Here is a 23392-nt window from a genome sequence, read left to right on the forward strand (position 1 = left end):
ATGTCCACTTTACTTTTGGTCTATATCCTTTGTCCTTTTGGGGCTTCCGCATCTTTTTGTCCTAAATGTTTTGTCCCCCACACTGCCAAAACACACAGGCGACTCAAAGTCATAATCTGGAGGATAGGTCAGCCATTGTTTTGCACGAATTCTTGATCTGAATTAATCTAAAACCTTGCCTGAATGGCCTGTGAACTGGGTGAAGGTATGGTCAGAAGCCTAACCATTATCCTTCCCCCACCCTTAAATGATGGGGCCCACTACGGATTAAAATACCATAATCTTCATGCTAGTGATTGTGCTACTTTTATTAGTAGATAGCTGAAATAGCAAAGCTAATGTTGCTTATATTATTTTCCCATCCTTTTTTGTGGACACTGTGCCTATTTTCACTTTCCAGGAAATTTGCCAGGTTTTCAAGGACTGGGTAAAGAGCAAAATAAATATTTGCAGGTAGTTTAAAAGGAAAATGAGTATGTTGGATATACCTCTGCTCATTCAAAGCAAAACATTTTAATTGCCTTCCAGATATCTTAAAGTAATTAAATTAACTTGAGAGATTCAGAAGTTTGATTTTTACTAGTTTACTTGTCAGATTTGTGATCTGTGCCTGTGTTGGGGAAATGGGAGGAGTCAAAGTGTAGGCAAATGAGTACATACCCTTTTTAAAGCCTAGTTTAAGTGATTGAAATGGACTGTGTCAAAAGTAAACAACCTTCGTGTATGTCAGTCAGGCTCCCAATAGTGCCAGAAAGTGTTTATTTCACAATATACTGCATCTACTCTTAATCTTTTAAAGTGATTTCACTGAAATTTGGGATGTCCAGCACTTGGCTGTTTATGAATATGTGTATCAGCCTATTTGGAAGGCAGATTCGGTGTCTGAGGTTAGAGAGACCAGAAGGTTCCTGCACGGTGATATTGTGTGAAATGTCCACACCCCCCCCTCTTCCCTCCCCGCCCTAGCTGCGAAGTTTCAGCAGTTTGCAGCGGTGGAAACCGGCAGTGTGGGTCCCGGGGAGGAAGGGCCATCACCTGTTGTGGCCTCGGGAGCGCGGCTCGGGGTCGGCCCTGCGGCAGGGGCGGTGGCGGCTGGGAGCACTGCCCCCACTCCTTGGGGACCGGTCTGGCGGGAGGGCGGACGGACGGACGCCGGCACGGAGGCCCGGGGGCGGCCCGGCGTTGGAATGCAGTTTTCTTGGGCAAGAGAGACTTTGCACCAGAGTGCAGACTAGTTTGGGGTGGGGTTTCGCACCGTCCCCTCCTCCCCACCCCTGGGCCCCCTTCCAGGCGTTTTCTGGGAGCTTTCAGAACTGCGCTGGGAAGTTTAAGGAGCAGCGAGGCGCTTTTGCCGTAGGCAGGGACAATGGAAGAAAATGAAAGCCAGAAATGTGAGCCGTGCCTTCCTTACTCAGCAGACAGCAGACACATGCGGGGTAAGTTAACAGACTCATTCAAAGATGGAGTTGCAGTTAACGCGTGTCCCTCGCCGCTTGCTGCGTTTTATAACTGGAGACAGGGCGCAGGGCGAAGAAAAAGCGTAATTCTTGGGGTGGTGTGTTTTCAAAACTGAGTGGATGGTTGTGATTTCTTGGGGTTGACTTTATCTTTGGCACGATTTTCTTAAGCAGCCAAAAAAGTGGCGTGGTAATGTCCCATTTGTAACCCAGTAAGTCACTAGGTGGTATATCGCTAGGCAATGACAAATATATCGTAAAAGCAGCTTTTACTACTCAGTGCTCGGGCCCCGGGAGAAAGCGGTTGTGTCTGTGAAGCTCTCTCTGGGAAGGCAGCGTTTCCATTCATTGGCTGGGGGATTCCATGAGGCAAATGCATGGTGGATGCAAGTTTTGTAGTATTTTCGAGTTAAATCAGAGTTTGGGGATGTTTCATGTTACAGATAAGAACAGCAGGGAGCAATGCACGTCTAGATGAGATGGGACTCTGAATCTTCTGTGTGTTTTAATTCAAAAGTTGCGAGTTGTTATACAATTTTGGTAAATTTTATCTGGGCATTTTCCCTTTCATTGTTTTTTTGTAATAGACTTGTCTTTTCCGTAGGGAATTTCCAGAAGCTTGTGATGTTCCAAAGAAATTTCACAGTGGGGTTGGGTGGAGAAAGGACTTGTCTGCTAACCAAACCAATGTCTGACTTGATGCCAGAGCCTATCCTATAGCATCATACAGGCAGCGTGTTCAAAACCCGCACAGTCCATAACCACCCCCACCCACTCCACCCCAGGTTCATCCAGGGGCCAGTTAGTAATTAAAAAACGCGCTTTGGGGGCTGCGGTGCTGTGCGTGGGAGTAGGGATTATACACAGGGGGAAAGGTGTGTGTGTGTTTTTAAAGGCTAAAGGGAAGTAAAAATGATTCATCCACACTGAAAATGCAAAAGTAAGCCAGACAGAAGAAAATGCAATTACAAGAGATACAAGAGATGGAACCAACCCTCACCCCCCAGTGAAATGCAGGAAACTTTAAGCTTTGTAAATCCTGGAGAATCCGAGTGTTATATTCATCAATCTAGGCGTCTGCTTCTACTTCCAAAGCAGACCATTCTCCTTGAAGGCGCCTGGTCAGTGGGGTCCATCAGGAGATAAGGCTCCCCCTCCCCCTCCGTATTTGATATGACAGGATCCTGCAGCAGGATTTCAGCCTCTGGGTCTTTGCTGAAATAAACGACTCAGAATCTAGAGGGACAATTAAACAGACCAATTTGAGAAATAACTTTCAAACAAGCACAGCAGTTCAAAGATGCTTCAGACTGGAGGTGGTCAGAATGAGAGAGTGTCATCACTTTATTCAATTCATTCATTCAATGAATACTGAGCATCTGTTATGTAGTAATCACTGTTTTAGCCGCTGGGGATCCAGCAGTGAACAAAGTAGACTAAAAATACTTGCCTTCATTGAATTTATATTCTAAGGACTAAGTTTGGATGGAGAGGGCAGTAGAGACAGATAATAGCAAATACGTAAAAAAATAATAGCATGTTAGACGGCAGGGTTGCCAGATTTTGCAAATAGAAATACAGGATGCCCAGTTAAATTTGAATTTCAGGTAAACAACGAATAATTTCATAGTCTAAGTATATCCCATACAATATTTGGGACATACTATGTTAAGAATTATTTATTATTTATCTGAAATTCCAGTTTAACTGGGTATCCTCTATTTTATCTAGCAACCCTATTACTAGGTGGAAATAAAGGCTGTAGGGAAAAATAAGGCAGGGACTAGGGTGTACAGGGGTGGGTGGGGCGAGGAAACTACAGAGAGGGTTATTTGGGAGAACCACTGGTGTGATATCTGAACAAACCTTCGAAAATGGCGGGGGAGGGAACCACAAGGACATGTTCAGAGAACATCAAGAACATGGGACACAGATGGGAGGAAAAGAGGTTAAGAGGTGATCTCAGGCGAGCTTATGAAGGGCCTGTGACACTGTAGTAAGTACTTGGGCTTTTATTTCAAGGGACATGGGGAGCTGTTGGCAGGTCTGACTTGTCTTACAAAGGATAACACTGGGTGTTCTACTGAGAATAAACTAAGTGGGAGTGGGGGAAGGGCAGGGAGGCCAGTGAGGAGGCTTCTGCAGTAAAATAGGCAAGAAACTGCTTGGACCAGTGGGCGGTAGAGCAGGTGTGATAGGAGGACAGTCTAGATGTACAGTGAAGTTAAAGCCAAAAGAATTTTCTGGGGTTGGATGTGGGACATAGGAGAAACAGAGGAGTCAAAGATCATTTCAAAAATGTTGGTCGGCACAGTTGGATGAATGGAATTTCCATTTATTTAAACTGGAGAGCATTTGAGGGGAGTAGATGAGAGCGAATTTATGGGTTGGAAGTGGGTGAGATGCAGAAAATCTTTTGGATCTGTTAGGATTGAGCAGTTTATCAGGCATCCGAGTGGAGATGTTGATTACGGTTTGGGCATTCATGACTGGAATTGAGGAGAGAGGACTGGGGACTTTGAGAGATATGCTAGGATTGGGTCTGTGTGCGGAAGGAAAGTTCCAGAAAATGCACCATGGGACACGCCAGCATTTAGAGGTCAGGGAGATGGGATGGGGTATCTGCAGAGGTGGTGAAAGGGGGATAAGAATCCAAGTTAGAAATAATTGTTAAGATCCCATGGAGTTTTGGGTGAAAAAGGTGCTGTAAAAGGAATGTGGCTTCATTTCCAGTTCTTTAGTCAGCACAAGGGCCACACAGGGGAGGTCAGGCTCCGATGTGCATGTCACCCATCACACCACATATCCATCCCTATCATTGCACTCTCCCTTGTATATGTTTATGTTTATGTTTCAGCCAGTTGCAATGTGGTATTCCAGGGCAAAGGCTGTGTCTTCATCTGTACATGCCCAGCACCTAACAGATCGCCAGGCATGCCAAAGGCACTCGATAAATACTTGTGGAACAAAAGGCTAATTATACCCCCCCAAGGGCATTGAGTTTATCAATCTACTATAGACCAGGACTCCTGGGGTGATCATGTAACTTATTGTCCAAACTTAGACCCTTTTGAGAGTGAAAGGGAGCACTATAAATAATTTCACTGGGACAACAGTTGTAACCCAGATCTGCTTTGGCAAGTTGGGGCATATGGTTGCCTCGAGAATAGCTCTAATCAATGAAGTTTCCGTGGCTGAATAGGCAGGCTACTAGATAAATAACAGGGTGAGAGTGGCCTGCCAAGTGCACTGTGCAGAGCAGGCACTCAGTGATTATTGGCTGAATTTTAATCTAACCATATCATGTTTCCTTTGGAGTCCATGGGCCCCTCAGAGTGGTCCTGGGGAGGGTCCTTGGGATGCTCATATCTGCTCACAGCAGCCCTGTGGTATCTGCGTTTACTCTGGCCCTTAGGTCCTGAAACCCTATGCAAGTGGAGTATTGCCAGCCACCTGCTTGCCTCCACTACCCTTCCTCCCCACCCCTCGCTTCACCAACATTTTAAGATAATGTTATATGCCAGTTATATCTCAAGCTGGAAAAGGAAAGAGTATTGGCAGCCCCACAGAGTGCAGGCTTAGGGAGTCCCAGACAGTCAGGTCTTTGCTCAGAAGTCTCCTCTAAAATTTCCCCCTCAGTCTTTGTTTCTTATCCTGTTTTATCTTCCATAGTACTTTTCATTACATAACATTTCTATTGCATATTATTTGTTTGGTGTCTGCCTCCCTAATTATAACCTGGACGCATCCACGAAGGAAGGGAATTAAGTCTGTCTTGATCACCACTTCACTGCATTTCCTGACTCCCTTCAGTGTACAGAGCAGGCACTCAATAAATATGTTTGTGAGTGAATTAACCAACCAACACTTGAGCTGAAATGCTTTTCTGGGTGAGGGAGGGGCTGTACCTATTTTGCCTTAAATCCCTTAAATCTATGCTAGAAACCGGCTTCCTCTCTTAATTTTCAAAGGTTTTTTTTAGAGGAACATAATGGCCTGGTTTTAGCTGTAACTTCTCTTTCAACTTGTATATAGTGGTGCTCTTTATGATGTTAACAAGGGAGCTGGAAAACTGACAATTCCTGTGGGCCCCCAACAGAATATGTGATCGAGGGTGCCAAAAATGTATACAAGTGGACACTTTGGTCAATGTTGCTCAAGCAGTAGTTCGCTGTAATCAGAAGTGTCGGGATGCTGATGGTAACCACTTTGAGCACCTCTTGCAATTGCAGAAGTCAAACGTGACTTGTATTCATCTTATGTTATTGGTATGTATTGAGTATTACAATATTAATACAGTTTTCCTTTCTTAAAATGTGTATACTTTTTTTGGCACCCTCTGTATGTTAGTCAGATAGGCTGATTGCTATAACAATAATCTTTGTGATTTAGCATAATAGGTAAATAGAAATAGGTAAATTTCTCAAGCATAGTGGAATATGGATGTTCCTAGCCAGGTGGTTTTCATGGATGACTCACTTCCAGACTGGCTCTGGGACTCCGGTAGCTTCTGTCTAGTCACGCTACCATTGCCCAAGGCCTAGGAGGGCCCCCTGGAGCACTTGCATTCACCTGGCCAAAGAAGGAAGAGAAAGAACATGGACGATTATTCCAGAGGCCCAGAGGCCAGGACTAGAGGTGGTCCACATCACTTCTGCCCACATGGCATTGACCGGAATTAGTACAGGCCCCAACTGGATGAGGGAGACTGCAATATGCAGTCTTCCTGTGTGTGCAGTGGGAGGATGTTATGTTATGGTTTGAATACATGGGCAGACAAAACACTGTTGCTGCCACAGTAGGTAGTACAGCCAGACACAATAGCTGCTCTCTGCAATGTTCCTCTGGCCAAAGCCTCCCAGCACATTTAAACAGCTGCATTGTAGAGATGGCTAACCAGAAACCACTATAAAGAAGTGAGGGACTCCTTCCCTGAGAGGCTGTGCCTGCCTAACCTTGACACAGGAATAAAATCTCAGGGAAGCCGTCAGTCCAATTAATGGCTCTCAGATAGATAGAATGCCTGAATGATACAAGGTCCCCATTCCTTGCGGCAGGTCTCCTGACCCAGCCAAAGCAACCTGAATGGTGGCCAAGAAACCAGCCTTGGCAGTTCCTGTGGGCACTTGCCTGCTGGACAACTTGCTATATGGCTGACCCATCCTCCCTAATCCTCTATCTACTTGGCATCTGCCCCATTCCCCACTTTTACTTTTCAGAATGTGTCCATCCTAGCCAGGAAGCCCTTTGAAACTCGGAAGAGTCTTTCTGGCACCCCTGCCTTGCTTGTCCCCATTTCTGCTCTAGGGAGTGTTGGTGGGGCTGCTGCAGTGGTTGTTCTCTGCCTGAAGTTCCTGTTTGCTGTTTGCCCTGCTGGAAGTGAGCTACAAGGAGGAGTTGCTCTGGGCTGTGCAGGGGCAGGAGGAGAAACTGTAAGCCTTGTCTTCCCACTACTACAGCCTCCTTATTTGTTTGACATGGATTCCCGGAATAGCAAACAACTAAACACACCCATATTTAAATGTTCGCACCAGAGCACATTCTGGACAAGAAATAGAAATGTATTTCTGTTTTGATGGCTTGGATCATCTGTTCACGTGGTACATAATAAGAAATTGGCGGGACTTGGATCTCTGACTCTATGGCTGTGGAATTGTGATAAAACGTTTTTTTGCCTGCCCCCTCTCTTGTTTGTTGCTATCCCTGCTTACTTTTTCTCCTCAGTTGAAAGACCACATTCTGCCCAAATGACTGGAATGGTAGAGTGGTCACATCTCCCTCAGGCATGGGTGTTGGCAGTTCCCAACAAACTGACATAAAGGCTTTCTGTGGAAAGTGGTGTTGGGTTGTCGTGGGTGCTAGTGACAGTGGAGCTGGTGCCTGGTTGTGGGGTGGAAGGCAAATGGGGCTGTCAGAGCTGGAGTGAAGCACAGGGCAGAAAGGTGGAAGCATGGGAAGGACTGGGCTTCGAGGACGATTAGGTGTCTGCCAAGAGACTGTGCCTTTAGCCATTGGCGCATTAACCGTTGGTGCTGTTTGCTGCTTTCCTCCAAATCATGTTAAACCTTGTTAAGCAACTAGAAAACATTTTAGAAGAATGCATAAGAAAGAGAAGACATAGAAAAGCAATGGAAGGTTGATATGATCTTCCCAGTGCAAAGTGTTGGAAAAGAATGGGGGTTTAGCGAGCCAGTAAGTTGGGACTGCTCAGAAGTGAATGCTGACAGAAGACTGACTTTGAACTCGAGCACGCTCCCCTTCTTGTTCCTTTCCCAATTTATTTCAAAGAAGAAAGTGGAAAACTCTTTTCAGTCTCCAAGGGGCTGCTGTTCTGGCTGTCTCGACCTCTTCTGAGGATTCTTGGATAAAACAGAATAGTTTTTGGGAGTCTATGTGACAAAGCAAGACAGAAGGGGACTTTCTGCTCCTGTTGGTATTTGAGTTGCAAGAGTATTTATCCACATGGGCATGTGTGCATGTTTGTGTGTTATGCCCATAGAAAGAAAGCATCTTTCCAGAGATTCAGTCCTGCTAATTCACCTAGCTGTCCTGGATCATTTAAAAAAGATATTATTTTAATGATGTTAAAAGTAATCTTAAAAATTCATTTGGAAGTTAACAGTGTTAGGTCAAAATACACAACTTTTGGCTAATACAAACTCGTACGCACATGCACACTCAACGGATAAAGCTAAATCTCTTCAGATTGCACTTATATTTACCAATCTGATGTATGGCATTTTCTGTACCTAGCTTTATTCAGTAGCTCCTGTATTATCAGAGAAGTTACCACAAAAAAGGTAGCCATCATGTGAGTCCACGTAATGAGAAGCAGCTGAAATAAATGAAATCACAGTTTATCTCCCAATATCGTTTTAACCAATAGTGCCATCTTCTTCCCCTTCTAAATTTACTGCTGAAACTAATGAAAACTAGAAGAATAACGAATCTGGCTGTTTTTTCCTCCCTTTTCTCATCAGTGTTTGATGGAGATGCTGTGATTAGCAATGTAATGAGAAGTGAAGGGTAAACAAGAAGAATTATTCCCAGAACATGCAACTAAGCATGGAAGATTAGAACAGAAAACCAGCCTGAGATTAAAATATTTTGTATGCTTACCCAAATCGGGTGAGGGTCATATCGAGAGTTTTACACGTAGATGCTTCGAGGCAAAGGAGAGAAACTGTGTTGGTGGCATTGCCTTCAGAGGAGCTAGCTTATGCCTAAGTTCTGGATACTTGTCACTTTACATCACATGAAGGTTTGGTGCTCTGTTTATCTGAGATGCAAACCTAGAACTCTCAAATAAAGATAAATAATTGGCAAATAAGCTCTTATTGGAAACTTATTTTTAAAAAATAATTAGATTTAAAGTCTTTAGAGCTGGAAGGTTCTGCATATCTCATGCTAGTTCAACCTCCTCCTTTTATTAATGAAGACAGTGAGGCTGAGGTCAAATTGTTTGCTCTAAGTCTAGGATTTTTTTTTTTTTTTTTAGCAATGGATTAAGTTTTTTTTTTTTTTTTTTTTTTTTTTTTTAATAGGGGAAGGGGAACAGGACTTTATTGGGGAACAGTGTGTACTTCCAGAACTTTTTTTTTCCAAGTCAAGTTTTTGTCCTTTCAATCTTAGTTGTGGAGGGTGCTGTTCAGCTTCAAGTTGTTGTCCTTTCAGTCTTAGTTGTGGAGGGCGCAGCTCAGTTCCAGGTCCAGTTGCCCTTGCTAGTTGCAGGGGGCGCAGCCCACCATCCCTTGCAAGAGTCAAACCGACAACCTTGTGGCTGAGAGGACACACTCCAACCAACTGAGCCATCTGGGAGCTCAGTGGCAGCTCAGCTCAAGGTGCCATGTTCAATCTTAGTTGCAGGGGGTGGAGCCCACCGTCCCTTCTGGGACTCAAGGAATTGAGAACCGGCAACCTTGTGGTTGAGAGCCCACTGGCCCATGTGGGAATCGAACCTCAGCCTTCGGAGTTAGGAGCACGGAACTCCAACCGCCTGAGCCACTGGGCCGGCCCTCTAAGTCTAGGATTAAAAGCAGGGCTCTGAGACCCAGCCCAGTGCTTTATCCAGGGAATTCAGTAGACAAGGATGCCTGCTGTCTGCACCTGTAATACTGCATACAGCTGCTCCCCGGGACGAGAACCTGGCGAACTGCTGAAGTGCTTTTTTGAATGTTTACTACTTTTGCTTCCTATTCTGGTTTTTTAAGAAGTAACTCCCTTTTCTCAGTTAACGGGACTATTCCAACCTGACACCCCATTTGCCAACCATTGAGAATGAAAGGAGAGCCCCTATTTATGTCCTGTACTCTACGCATTGTCATGGCCTGCCTCAGTTCCTCTGTTCTAAGTAGAAATCAGCTTGTCCCAGGCCAGGTCAGAGGCATGGTGTCTAAGTCAAGGCCTTCAACACGTACTGTGTATCTCTTCTCACTGTGTGTTTTAGATAAAGTCCACTTCAGGGAAAATGTGTCTAAGCCTTTTATCCCCTCGATTATTCTAATAATATTCTTATGCTTGCTTGGTTTATGCTAATAGGGGGAAATGGAATTTTCAAGTGGTTCACATGTCAATTATTATAATAGCTATTTTTGGTCTTGGAGATGAAGCAAATGTTTCAGAAACCGCCTTCTGATTATAAAAAATATGAAAATCCTGCTACCAGGATGATGGAATTAAAAATAAAGAAATCACCAGAATCACTGCAGTGCTTTTCTATAATTACAAGTGATGGTAAGGGGTAACCCGTTTGCCTACCAACTCATCTGACCAAATGTTCTCATTTTGAATAATCTAGGGAAAGAGTCAGAAATTACAAGAGTTTTTTTGCTGCAGTATCTTTATTTCTAAAGTGTGATTTTTCATATTTCTTGATTGTTGATTTTTTTTCCTTCTTGCCACACACACAAAAAAATTTGCTAAGTTATATTCATACATTAACAGCTGCCACAAACTCTCTTGGTGTTCTGTCAATGGAATTTCTAGTGTGAAATCATTAATTGTGAACTGTATTTTTGTTGCTTTTTTTTTTGGTCTTTCAGAACAAGGAAAAAGCAATCTGCATGTAACGTCATTAGAAGATGCAGAATGTCGCAGAACCAAGGAACGCCTTGCTAATGGGAACAGTCGTATTTTAGTTTCCAAGGCTTCCCGCAACATCCCAAGGAGACACACCCTAGGAGGGCCCCGAAGTTCCAAAGAAATCCTGGGAATGCAAACATCTGAGATGGACAGGAAGAGAGAAGCTTTCCTGGAACATCTAAAGCAGAAATACCCCCATCATGCCACAGCGATCATGGGCCACCAGGAGAGGCTGAGAGACCAGGTACGAATATGTTGCCATTTCGCTCCACAAAGCTCATTCTTTGATAAACATCAGGGAAAGCAAAGTGACCTTCAGTTTAAAAGGGAAAAAATAGTTGATTGGACTGTGCCCACCACTGGAATGTTCCGGATCTTGAGAGGAGCGACCCAGAGAATGTGCAGTTCCCCCAAAAGAGAGTCCCCAAGGTCAACCACAAATACAACCACAAAGTGCAGGCAATGAAGGGGTATGACTTGACTGAGTAAACCATAGGACCAACTACTGTGCATTCTGTTAGCACTGAGTGCTTAGCACAGTGAATGAATGAATGAATGAATGAATGAATGAATGAATACACAAATATATTTTCAGGGTAAAAGAGAGCACAGAGGGATAAACTTGTGATAAACCCCTTTTCCTTAAGAAGCTGACATTAGGGTTTTGTTTCTGCTCACTTTTTTTCTTTTTAGTCATAGATGTTTTCCTTTTGCATGCTTAGCTTTCTACTGTCTTCAGCTACCCGTTTTCTCAGGTTATCTTGACAGCCTCACAGATATCACAGAACTGTGGTTCAGGATGTTTTTGTTTCTTGGCAGAGCGCAGTTACATTTTAGCAGACAGGAGGTGGGAGGCCTCCTCTGTGGACCTCACAGGCGTGTTATCAGATTGACCTTTCAGGATGGGGAACATAGCAAAGGAAGCAGAGCACTTAGCGATTTGCATGGTCAGGGAGGGAGGGCAGGCTGTTATTGATTTCAACCCTCCAGGTAGAGAGGTGAGCACAGCGTTTTAAGTCTGCTATCTTGCCTGTTAGTTACAGAAGGCGAGGTCTAACTAACTCAGCGTTTGATCATCCATGGAAGAGGAGATTGGCATCAGCCTGAATACTTTAAATCTATACATTATCCCCAATCTCATTTTCTCCCTTAAATTCAACTTTCTGTTCTGTGAAATCTTTATCGGAGTGCATGAAAGTGCCTGAAAGTTTGACATGTGCTTTATGGATTGTGTGTTTGCTTTTCATTCGCATTGCCAAAAGGCAGTAGACTCAGAGAGAAGAGTAACAGGAGTCCTGTTTGATGTAGAGATAAGTGGATTAACTCTTTGGTAATTAAGGGAAGGAAGACTATCTCTTCATTTCAAGCATACTGGCATCCCTCAAAGGTACTGTAGGCTGGGTTTCCAGACCACTGCAATAAAGCGAGTCATAATCTTTTTGCTGGTGGAGGGTCTTGCCTTCAACTTGTAAACAACGTAATATCTGTGAAGCACGATAAAGTGATGCTCAGTAAAACAACATAAGCCTGTATATAGAAAATAACCCTATTTTCTAATTTTAAAATTGTATTTATTTCCCAGTTTTATTGAGATATAATAGACATATAACAAAAATACCCGTTTTCTACTGGTAGTAGGGTCACTATCCCTTTAAGTAATGAAATCGGTGCCTCTCCCTGTGTCATTCTCTTGTAAGGCACCATATTTTAATACAAAGCGATTTAGATCAAGGAAACTCAAACTCAGAGTAGTTACGATTACACAATTGGCTCAGGACAAGTTGGAATTTGAATCCAGATAACTCCGAGCTCAAAATCCTTATTTATCCCACTACTCTCGCAGTGTGGCCGGTACATGGGTGTAAGGGTCATGGTGAGTGGGTGTGGGTGTGTATGACCATGGGGACAGGGCTCAGGGAGAAGGAGGCTAGAAAACTGATTATGTGTTGAGTGAGGAGGGAAAACATATTTTTAAAGTTAAAATGTATTAATTTTGCTGAGGACTACAGAAGTTAGCCTGTCAAAAATGGTATTTTTCCATGTCAACAATGTTTGTTATTATTATTACTGTTATTATTTGTGATATCCTAATTATTACTACTACTATGATGATGATGGTTTTGGTTAAAACTAATATATGGGGAGCCTAAATATATCTAGCAGGTGGTACAAGGTGCGTGGTGTCCGATGACAAGGAATGGTGAATGTACGTTAGTGGCCTCAAGCTCCTATGTCTTGTACAGACATCTCTGCCATAGGTGTAGGTCAGCCATGGCCAGTCAGCTGTCCCTTCACTAGTAATTCAGGATCAATTTTTGTGTATTCCAAGCTGACCATCCAAAAGGAGAAAGATTCTGATTCATTGATCTGTGTATACATTTTTCATTTCACTGCTTTGTTGCAAATGAACGCTAATCAGCATTGTAAATATCAGAGATAAGTTTAGGCAATGATTTATGATATTCCTATGAACAGTACTTCAAGTCTTTACCATTCTTTGTCTCCTACCAGCCATTTCCTCTTTCCTTTCCTCTTCTCTGCAACACCCTTTGTTTCTCCTTGACCTTGTGACAATGGATTATCCAGGCTATAAGGAGGAATTCCGATAACCCAATTCTGACGTACTTCTCCAGATTCTAAATGCCACGTGCTCTTCTGGTGCCTGTTTTCCCAGCTGTCTCCCAGCCAAGTGGCCTTAGTGAGAAGAGTGCCACTGAGGGAAAACAAGAGTAAGGTGTTGAAAATGCTGTATCCAGCACGTTACACGAAATATCATGGCACTAAGGGAATCTACGTTCTAATTCCTGGTGTTAGACATAAAGAGAATTAGAGCATGCTGTATGTTTCGAAACCTAAATTTAAACACTGGAAGATTTATGGTTGAACATTTATATTTGAGTCTTTGAAATTAAGTCAGTCAAGAATTTTCTGCGGTCTAAATTATTGAAAAGCAAAGAGAGTTCCTTTAATTCCCTTCCACTCTCTACAAAAAATGAGATGACCGTTATTGCAGCCTAATGCTTATCTGTAAGGGTAGCTGTCATCAATACTGACTCTCCCGACATTCTTGCGTGGGGGCAGTCAGACTGTGACTGCATGTCACCTGGCATCAGGCAGAACTGGGTTGGAATCCAGCCTCTATCATGTGCTAATTGCATGAATTTGGAGGGAATGACTTAATCTTTCTCTATTTTAGTTTCCTAATTTGTCAAAAGACAGTAATAACTATATCATGGTGTATTGAGAGAAAATGATGGATCCTCAGTATTACCGTTTCAATGGCAGCTCTTAGCATTGCCATATTCTGGTTTGTACCGTCCAAATGAAGAGTCTCAGAAGCTCTGTTTTTGAATTAATATTTAAATTAGTATTTTATTAACACATGTTTGAGTACCTGAAGTTTATTTTTCCCATTGGCAGAACATAATTGTATTATATTTCTGAAACTTAATCATATTTTTCCCTCATGGAAAGCCTAAAATTTGGATTTCTTTAACTTATTCATTCTCTCTATATATTTATTTGGCACCTACCATGGTAAAGGTATTGTGAGGGATATAAACATTGAGGCAAGGTCCCTGCCTTCCAACTAGTAAAATAAATAAGACATTCATGGACACAGACTAATTGTTCAAACGTCATCCCTTCTGAGTTGTTCTTAACATCTTTTTTTTTTTAAAGATTTTATTGGGGAAGGGGAACAGGACTTTATTGGGGAACAGTGTGCACTTCCAGGACTTTTCTCCAAGTCAAGTTGTTGTTCTTTCAGTCTTAGTTGTGGAGGGCGCAGCTCAGTTCCAGGTCCAGTTGCCGTTGCCGTTGCTAGTTGCAGGGGGCACAGCCCACCATCCCTTGCGGGAGTCGAACTGGCAACCTTGTGGTTGAGAGGACACGCTCCAACCAACTGAGCCGGGAGCTCAGCTGCAGCTCAGCTCAAGGTGTCATGTTCAATTTTAGTTGCAGGGGGCGCTGCCCACCATCCCTTGCGGGAGTCGAACTGGCAACCTTGTGGTTGAGAGGACGCGCTCCAACTGACTGAGCCATCCGGGAGCTCAGCTGCAGCTCAGCTCAAGGTGTCATGTTCAATTTTAGTTGCAGGGGGCGCTGCCCACCATCCCTTGCGGGATTCTAGGAATTGAACTGGCAACCTTGTGCTTGAGAGCCCACTGGCCCATGTGGGAATCGAACCGGCAGCCTTTGGAGTTAGGAGCACGGAGCTGTAACAGCCTGAGCCACTGGGCCGGCCCCTGTTCTTAACATCTTGCAGTACCTGTACTGTAGCCTCTAATCATGCCTTTATAGTATGTTTCTTTATATTTTGTTCTGCCATCTGGAATATGCTTTTTAGAGGGCAAGAACCTTGCTTAATCACCTTTGTTAACTCAATATTTAAGGGAGTACACAATCTAAACTAGGCATGATCATTTTTTTGTGGAATGAATGAGCCAATATTTCTAATACAATTAGAATGTGATAGGAACCATTGGAAGGATACAGATAGAGAGGGGTAGGGAATGCAAGAATTAAGAGATCAATTGCAGTTTAGACAGTCAGAAGAGATTGAGGCTAAGAAGCTAAGAAAGGCTAAGTAATTTCCCTCAAGTCAAGAAGCCAGAATTTGAACCAAGGCCAGAATATTCAGTCTGTGGTCTTTCCATTCGTTATTGGCCTTGGTGTTTGCTCCCTCCACTTTTAATTTTTTTCTAAAATTTTGGTAAAGATTATGTAGATCACAGGGGCTCGAGCAACAGAGTCATTTCATTGTCATGTCTTTAAAAATCTTGTTCAATTGCAGAGTACCTGCGATAACCATAGAAAATAGATTCCAGTATATATTTTACATGGAAAGAAGGTTACTTTTGCTAAATGGCTCTGAATTCAGAAAGGTTCAGCATTCTCTCATAGTCATGTCACTGTGTAACTAACTATACAGTTTGGAAATGCTCTTTGATGTCTTCATTGGAAATGCTCTTCTTTGATGTCTTCACTAGTAAACAGATGGCCAGCTGATCTCTCACCTGCAGAAACCAGCTTCCCACGCCTAGATTCAGAAACCCTTCTGCAAATAATTTTTCAATCTTTGTTCCCAGTTACCCACAGAATTTCTACTTGACTAACTAGGTGTATAGTACCTGCTTTGTGGTTACAATGAGTTTATGTGTATTCTCTTATCTAATGTGGTCAACCCACATTAGGAAGAAAAAGTAATACATTTTAAATTAAAAGTCTGGTGTGTTCTTCCATTTCAATACAAAGAGTAAGAGATATGAAGGAGTATTTTCCTTTAACTTGAACATAGTGGAGAGCTGAAATAAGGAAATCAGACCATCAACAAGCAGACTGTCTGAAATGGGGTCACTATTGCCAGGAGGCCTCTTGTCCAGCTTCTTTCCTCAGGCCCAGGCCGTGCTGCTGTCAGGCCTCCCGATGTACCGTCATCAACCAGCCTCTCTTTTTTGTTTGTATGGAAATAGCACTGGAGCTGTTTTCTCAGTGTCTGGTTAGTTTGACACCACTCACCGTTGTCTACTGCCATCCAGTGTATCTGCCGATTATAAAAATGGAAATCATAAAAATACCTAGTAGTCCGTTTATTTATAAACATTTCAAGTTTTAGTTATCTTACTCAAAATCAACCTCTAAAGAACTTTATTCATTGGTGAAGAGTTGGAATTTGGACCTGAAGGCTTTGGTTCAGGCTCAGCTTTATCCATTCCTTTGACTAACATCTCCCTTTTAGAAGCTAAAAATTTGATTTTGTCAAGAATCATGGAAAATGACCAAAATAGTTAAAAAAAACAACAAGAGAAATATTAACTGCATTTGAATCAGAAGACCAGGTCTTAAGAGGCAAACCATCAAGAAGCAAATGCTACTTCAAGTTGGTAGAATAAAGGCATTTTTACTCCTGTTCCCTCAAAACTCACTGAAAACAGTTAGGGGTATTGACAATGGAAAGAGAAAGGGAAAAAAACTCCGTCTTGAATGAAACAAGGAAATGATCAAGACCTATGGAATGGCTTTGGGAGACAAGGGAGTGTTTTGGGAGAGACCCGGTGTCCACAGAGTGTAGAGAGGAAAGTAGAGTTAAAGGAGGAACGTATGCTACCGGCAGTTTGTGTGATCTTGACCTCACCTTCAATAGAGGAAGCTTTTTGAATGAAAAGCTGGGTTAATAGAAGACAGGAGGCAGTGTTACCAGGTCACAACACACCCAGTCACAGAAAGCCTGTGATTTAAAGGGCTTTGCTGTGCGCCTCACAAACACTGGTTTCCACAAACTGAAGAGTGCTTTTAGGGCAAAGCAAATAACATTTTTGTGGAAAAGGCATTTGATGTCACAAACCAGAGGCTGCCTCTGCTGACGCCTCCCTTCTGCATGCTAGTTTTCAGTAGCTAGCTGGCCCCATTCAAATGTGAGTTATAATAAGAAACGAGCCAATAGGATACATACCTTAAAATGGATATATTAATCAGGATAGTCTTAATTATGCTGCAGAACAAGTAAACCCTGTGGGATTTATTTTTGTGTGTCTGTGGTATGATACAAAAATGTTTTATTTCTCACACACATACGGAGTCTGTCGTTAGGACAGCTCTCCGGAGAAGCTGTCCTGGCAATGGCTTAGTGATTCAGGCTCCTTCCATTTTGTATTGATGCCATCTTAACACATGGATTACAAGTCGCATGACAGAGAGAGAGCTACTGGGTTGTGCACAGGCTCTTAAATATATTGTCCCAGAAGTGGAATATGTCACTTTTCCTCATTGTAACACTTGGTTCTAGCACCTGCTGGGATGTTTGGCTTATCCAGATTTTAGCTGTGGAATCTAGTTTAAGGAGGAAATCCCCATTTACTTATATCAACTCTCCCAAATATAATTAATGGTTTCGTCAACTTTGTTAAGCGTAGCAATTTATACCTATCTGTACAATAGCATCAATCACATTTATATGTAATATAAATATATTGACATATACAGAGGGTGCCAAAAAAATGCATACACATTTTAAGAAAGGAAAAATTCTGTATTAAAATTGTAAAACTCAATATATACCGATAACAAAAGATGAATACAAGTCATGTGTATACATTTTTTTTGGCACCCTCTCTATATTAACATATATTTATGTCCTATGTAATGGAATCTTTATGACTCATTTTTTATTAATTTAATTACATCATTGCAGAACTCCTGGATTACGCCTCATGCTGTAGATCTTAGGGTATTAGTTTATACTTTGGGGAATAGATGTAGTCCCTCTGTCATGTGTGAAAAATTTCAATTTAATCAAGTTTTTATCTATCACATTTGTATTAACCCTGATCAACCTAAATATGTGAAAGTATTCGAAATTCACAAATATGCATCTATATTCATGAATATACTCGTGTGTATTCGCCAAGCCTAACAGGCGAGGTTAATGGAACTGAAGATGCACTAGGAGCACAGACCATATTCTTTAGTGGAGGGCTTAGGCCATGGTGATGGTAAAAGGCTAGTGTTGGAGAAGGGATAGGTTTTGAAAAATTATACATGTTTTGTAAATAAATAAATACATAAATGAAAAGTTTATAAATTATAGTAAAGGAAATAGACCCAGCTAAGGATTTTCTCCTTAGAGCTATTAATTTATTCTAATCTAAAGGGGGAAATGATGGGAAAATAGCCATGTTTAGTAGCAGAAACCTTTTAGCTATTTGAAGTTATGACTGAATATGCATCTATAGACCAATTTCTTACCTAAACCTTAAGGGAAAAGGAAACAACTTCTTGGCAATTAAGAAATCTAATACAATGTATGCAGAGTAAATAATAATAAGTCACAATGGGAAGAGGGAGGAAATACCCTACACGGACTGCCATGAACATGAAGAATGTTAGATAAATATTTCACATTTCTTTAGCACTATTTTCTCAGCTACTATTTATCGTGGTGAAAAAGTGGAGAAAACTATAAGAACATATTGTTGGCAGCAGCCAAAATTGTAGCTGTTGCTCTTTACGCATATTAGTATATTGCATCTTCCCAACAGCCCTGTAGGGTAGGCACTGTTGTTAACTCTCCTTAACAAAATGGGAAACCAAGCACAGAGCAGTTCAGTCTTGTCCAAGGTGACACAGCAAGGAAGCAGCAGTACCAACATTTAAATCCTGTTATCTGGCTGTGGGGACCTTGCTCTCAACCCACTCATTACACTATCTCTCTAAGAAGTGAAAGAATTGAAAGACATTCTGAAATGCTGAGGAAATGGAGAAGGACCAGAAGGGAGTACCAGTTTGCCCAGTGTCAGTAAGTATGAAATTTAGTGGTGATCTTAGAATGGCAGATGTGTCAGCCTCCTAATTAGACTGGTCTTTAATAATTCAGGGAAGAAATGGAATTTAGTGCAAAAGAAGCAGTGGCATAAATAGTAGTAAGTATCTTAGAAAGGTAAAAATTGAGAAAATATTACTCTGGCAGAGCAACACCTCCAAATGCAAGGACCATGGTGTCATAATAGAATAACCAGTTGTATTGAGACTTTGTATTAGTATATTTGTGAGTGTTTAATGAACTAGCGAACTGTGAACAAAGAATATGATAGGATTGAAAGAATTGGTATAAAATATTTCTTGTCCTCAGAAATTCCAGATAATCTTGGTTGTGCCTAAGGGAAATCAGAATGTGGTCAGAAACAATAGTCATCTAAATTGGGTATGATGAAAAACAATAGTAAAAAAAGTTAGCCGAAGGAGCAATCTAATACTTAACAGATGATGCTACTCAAGGGACCCGATAAAGGAGCTAACCTGGAACTGTTTCCCAGAAGACTGATAATTTTGAATTGTGACTTAAAGGGTGTTGGAAGTGCATTTCAGAAGATTTGTAGTATTACATATGGGATATACTGTGCTAGGGACTCAGTGATCAAAAGACTAAATTCAAGAGGTTGCAATTGTACTTGCAAAATTGACTTTAAGTTGACATTAATCATACAAGATAGAGAAAGAGAATCCTAAATAGCGATCATTCATAGCACAAGACTTTTGATCCATGTTTAATTGGGTGCCATCAACCTCTGTGTTAACTTTTAATTAGTGTTGTGGAAAAGCGAGAGAACACATTTTGAGAATGGTGTTATAAAAGGAGCTCGGCAAAAAATGAAAGTAAGGAAGACACCCCATGCCATGGTAATCTATCTGTTGATGGGGTAGAGTGAATTTTCTGTACTTTTTCAGCTCATTGCTCAAGTCAAATTGATAAATTACTCAAAAAAAAAAAAAAATCGAAATAATATTCTACTGTATAATAACTACGTACAGTGTCAGATGGCTAATAGACTTACTGGAGTTATCACTTTATAAAGTATATAAATGTCTAATCACTGTGTTGTTTTTGCACACCTGAAACTAATACAACATTGTATGTCAACAGTAATTGAAAAATAAATTTTTAAAAATTAAATAAAAGAAAAGATTATCTGCTAAGGAGTGCTTGGGAGTAGGGGGGAAAGTAAAGGGGAGTCAGGAACTGAAGTGTAGCTGGGCAGTGGTGGGAGACGCCTGGAAAGTGGTAATCATCAAAATCTAGAGAAAATCGCCACCAAATTAGATGGAAATTTCAGTGCTGAGGAATCCAAAAAAGACCTGTGTGATTCAGTCTGGCACATTGATGCAGAACTCATATCATAAGGGTCTAAATTGTCCTTCCTTTACTCACTCATCAAGCTCACTTCTCTGCCATTATTCACCCTTCTTCCTGCAGGTGTTTTCTTGGATTAATTCAATCAAATAGTTATTTATCAGGGAGCTACACTATGAGCTCCGCATTGGGCAGAGTACAAAGTACCCACCCTGCTCTTTAGTGGGAAGAGCAGTAACTTTGGGGTCCGATATTACTGCGTTTATCTATGCTGGGACACTCAGCTGTGTGATTGCAGGTGAGTCAGTCCATTTTCCTGAGGCTTTGTAGAAATGAGATAGTACTGTCATGGTGAAGATTAGGTACGATAATACGTCTCCACTGTAAGATGTTGAATGCATGCTAAAACTCTTCTCATTGACTTCTAGCTAGGAAGTCAAATTCAGTACACTTTAGGGCAGCATGAAATGGTTTGTGTTCTAAATTGCAGTGATCTAGACCAGAATTTTATAAAAGTATGTTCTGCAGAATCCTAGATCCACAGGCTGTTAACAGCTGTTTGGGGAATAGGGAGAAAGTTTCTAATTTGGGGACATTCTTGGTGAATCCACGTTAAATGAATTTCTGCATTGCAGGACTGGTCAGATCTTTTACTATGCTAAAAGGCATTGTGAATCTTGGAGATTTGGGAGTAGGCAGGTGAGGAATGAAGTATGCAGTGTTTCCCAGACCTATTTGAACACAGAATATTGTTTTAGGGACTCTTGTGCTATAGGGCACGTTAGGAAATGGTGGTATGTACCTCAAAAATATGCTGGCGTTCAGAGCAGTGGGAGAGCAGAAAAGGAAGATTTCATTTCACACAGGAGATAGAAATTTGAATGGATCTCTTGGAACCATAGGAGGCTTGTCCTAATTATCTCTGTTTCCTCCATGCCTGTTCCATCCATAGTAGACATTGAACAAATATCTATGGCAAGGATATTGGCAGATTATGATTTGAATGAATAGAATGGAGGCATTCAGATGAGGAAGGGAGGACAGCAGCAACGATGAGATAGAATCGTCCCTTGTGAATTAACAGGTAGGCCCATTTAAGAGAAGCAGTGTGGCATTTGGAGAAGTGGGAAGCCAAGTTATGCTGGATCTTGAATGTCAAGCAGAAAGCTTAGACTGGCAGTCTCAGGATACCTTTGTACCCTCGAGTACAGAAGTGGAATAAAGCAAAATTTAAAGGTTAGCTCTTCAGTGCTAGGTAGGAGGGGCTATGTGAAAAGCCTGTGATGGCCTGGGAGCCGTTGCAGTGTCCAGGTCACAGGGACAAGGTCCAAGGTAGTGGCTACGGGAATCGAGCTCAGCCAGAATTGAAGGAGAACACATCAGGTTTTCAAAGTGAAAACGGGAATGACTTGGTGACTGGTTGGAGAAGGATGAAGGTGGGAAGGGCTGCAGCAGGTGTAGCAGAAAAGGCAAGAACACCCAGCGGAGCACACTGGGTTCTGATTCTTCCTCTGTTCCTACATGTGCGGGGACCTTGAGCAAGTCATTAAGCTCTTGTGTCACGTGTCCATGTTGTGTGGAACTATTGAACAACTGGAGAAGTACCATTGAAGTAGCATGAGTCATGAGAGGAGTGGCTGGAAAAAGACACCATTGTGTGAATTAACTCATGGGATCTGATGATCGGAATGGAATTTGGGAGAAAAGAGCTGGTCTGGAGCTCAGTGGATGTTTTAACAAAATACTGTAGTCTCTCTCTTTTGATACACTCTCAGGTGTGTCCTCTCAAGGCCCCGTGTTAGCACCCATCTCACTTTGCATTCTCATCTCGACATTTTTGTCTTACGAAGCCTGCCCTTTCTTCTTCCTTCCCTTCCCTATCCGAGGTTTTCATGGGGTATGCTGCAAACCCTGTGCATGTGTGAAGGTGAACTGTGAACAGCGTGTAATGTTGTGGGACTACCAGATAGAGCTTAGAACTGAGGCATTGATTTTGACAAAGTGTGGATTGGGTGCAATGCATTGCAGTAAGAAGCTTCACGTCATGTCATACTTGCCAGGAAGTATTTCTGAATTAATGGAATGTACAAGGACTTTGCTTCATGAGTACTTCCTGAGATCATAGCTGGGGCAGTCAAGGGTTCTACTCAGCACAGATATAATGAAGGGAGAGCAGGTGGATGAGTGTACTGTGGATACTGAGAAATGGATGGGCTGGGTACACTGTAATTACTGTTGACTGATTTTATCTTTTGGGTCCATCGTCCTCCCTCTGTCCCTCCTTCTCCCTTCCTTTGTTCCTTCTTTACGTTTTGTTTTTAAACATTTCAACTGAACCAGAACATTCTGTGCTGAGTATTAAAAATGTGAGAACCACTGCATTTCCAAGTCCAGTGTGTACGTGTCCCATTTCCATGATTCTTCCTCCAGTTACGCCATATAACATCTGTTTTACCTCTAGTTAAATACCAAGAAGTTTAGTGCCCATGTAAGTGTCTAGAGAGCAGACGTCCTTTTTGCACTCTCTCGGTTTTATGTCTTACCAAGTTTTTTAAAGAAGCAGTTTGCATTTTTTTCCAGATTATTTTTTGCTTTTATCTTAATTAATTGCCTTTTCCTAGTTATTAAAGTTATCTGTGTTGTCTTATAATTTCTTAAAATGAGTAGTAAATTCATTTATTATTAGTACTGATTTTTTAATAATGAAGACATTTCAGGGCGTGTAATTCCTGACACCAATTTGGGCTGTGTCATTCAGTTTTGTATGAAATATTTCCCTTGTTGTTGATTTCAAGGAAGTTGAAAATTTCAATTTTGGTTTTTCTTTTTGATTTAAGGATTGCTCAGGAATATTTTATTTACAAGTAGTTGAGATTATTTATTTATAATTTTATTGGATGTGATCAGAGAACGCAATCTGTATAATTCTTGCTTATAAATTTGTTTAAAAATGTCTTTGAATAGTCAAATACACAATCAGTGTTTGTGAGTGTTCCATAAATATTCATGAAAAGTTATGTATTTTATATTTATTGCATACATATATATACACATACATATGCACATTCACACATGTTTATATATTAGGTTTGTTGTTTGTATCTTTCATTTCTTCTCAGTTCTTATTTTATTCTTCTAGTAGTGCTGTTCAGTTCTAAACAAAGTATAACTTTGTATATATCTCACTGTAATTGTATTTTTATCTTGTTTTTCTTGCATTCCTAAG

The 23392-nt window shown here is 41.5% G+C and overlaps 1 protein-coding gene across 18 annotated transcripts in view; it reads left to right on the forward strand.

Annotated features, from left to right (window-relative positions):
- KIAA1217 (KIAA1217 ortholog) overlaps nt 1–23392 on the forward strand; it is a 749802-nt gene that overhangs the window by 455290 nt on the left and 271120 nt on the right. For 8 of the 18 annotated variants that reach the window (XM_074324916.1, XM_074324914.1, XM_074324912.1 and 5 more), the window contains one exon: nt 10499–10782. In XM_074324916.1, the coding sequence (XP_074181017.1) occupies nt 10669–10782 (114 nt within the window). In that variant the 5' untranslated portion in view covers nt 10499–10668. Of the gene's footprint in view, nt 1–969; nt 1437–10498; nt 10783–23392 lie in introns of those variants that run through there. The other 10 variants (XM_019754175.2, XM_019754177.2, XM_074324923.1 and 7 more) reach the window with 4 other exon arrangements.

This window comes from Rhinolophus sinicus, linkage group LG02, assembly GCF_036562045.2.
Source record: "Rhinolophus sinicus isolate RSC01 linkage group LG02, ASM3656204v1, whole genome shotgun sequence".
Classification (NCBI taxonomy): domain Eukaryota; kingdom Metazoa; phylum Chordata; class Mammalia; order Chiroptera; family Rhinolophidae; genus Rhinolophus; species Rhinolophus sinicus.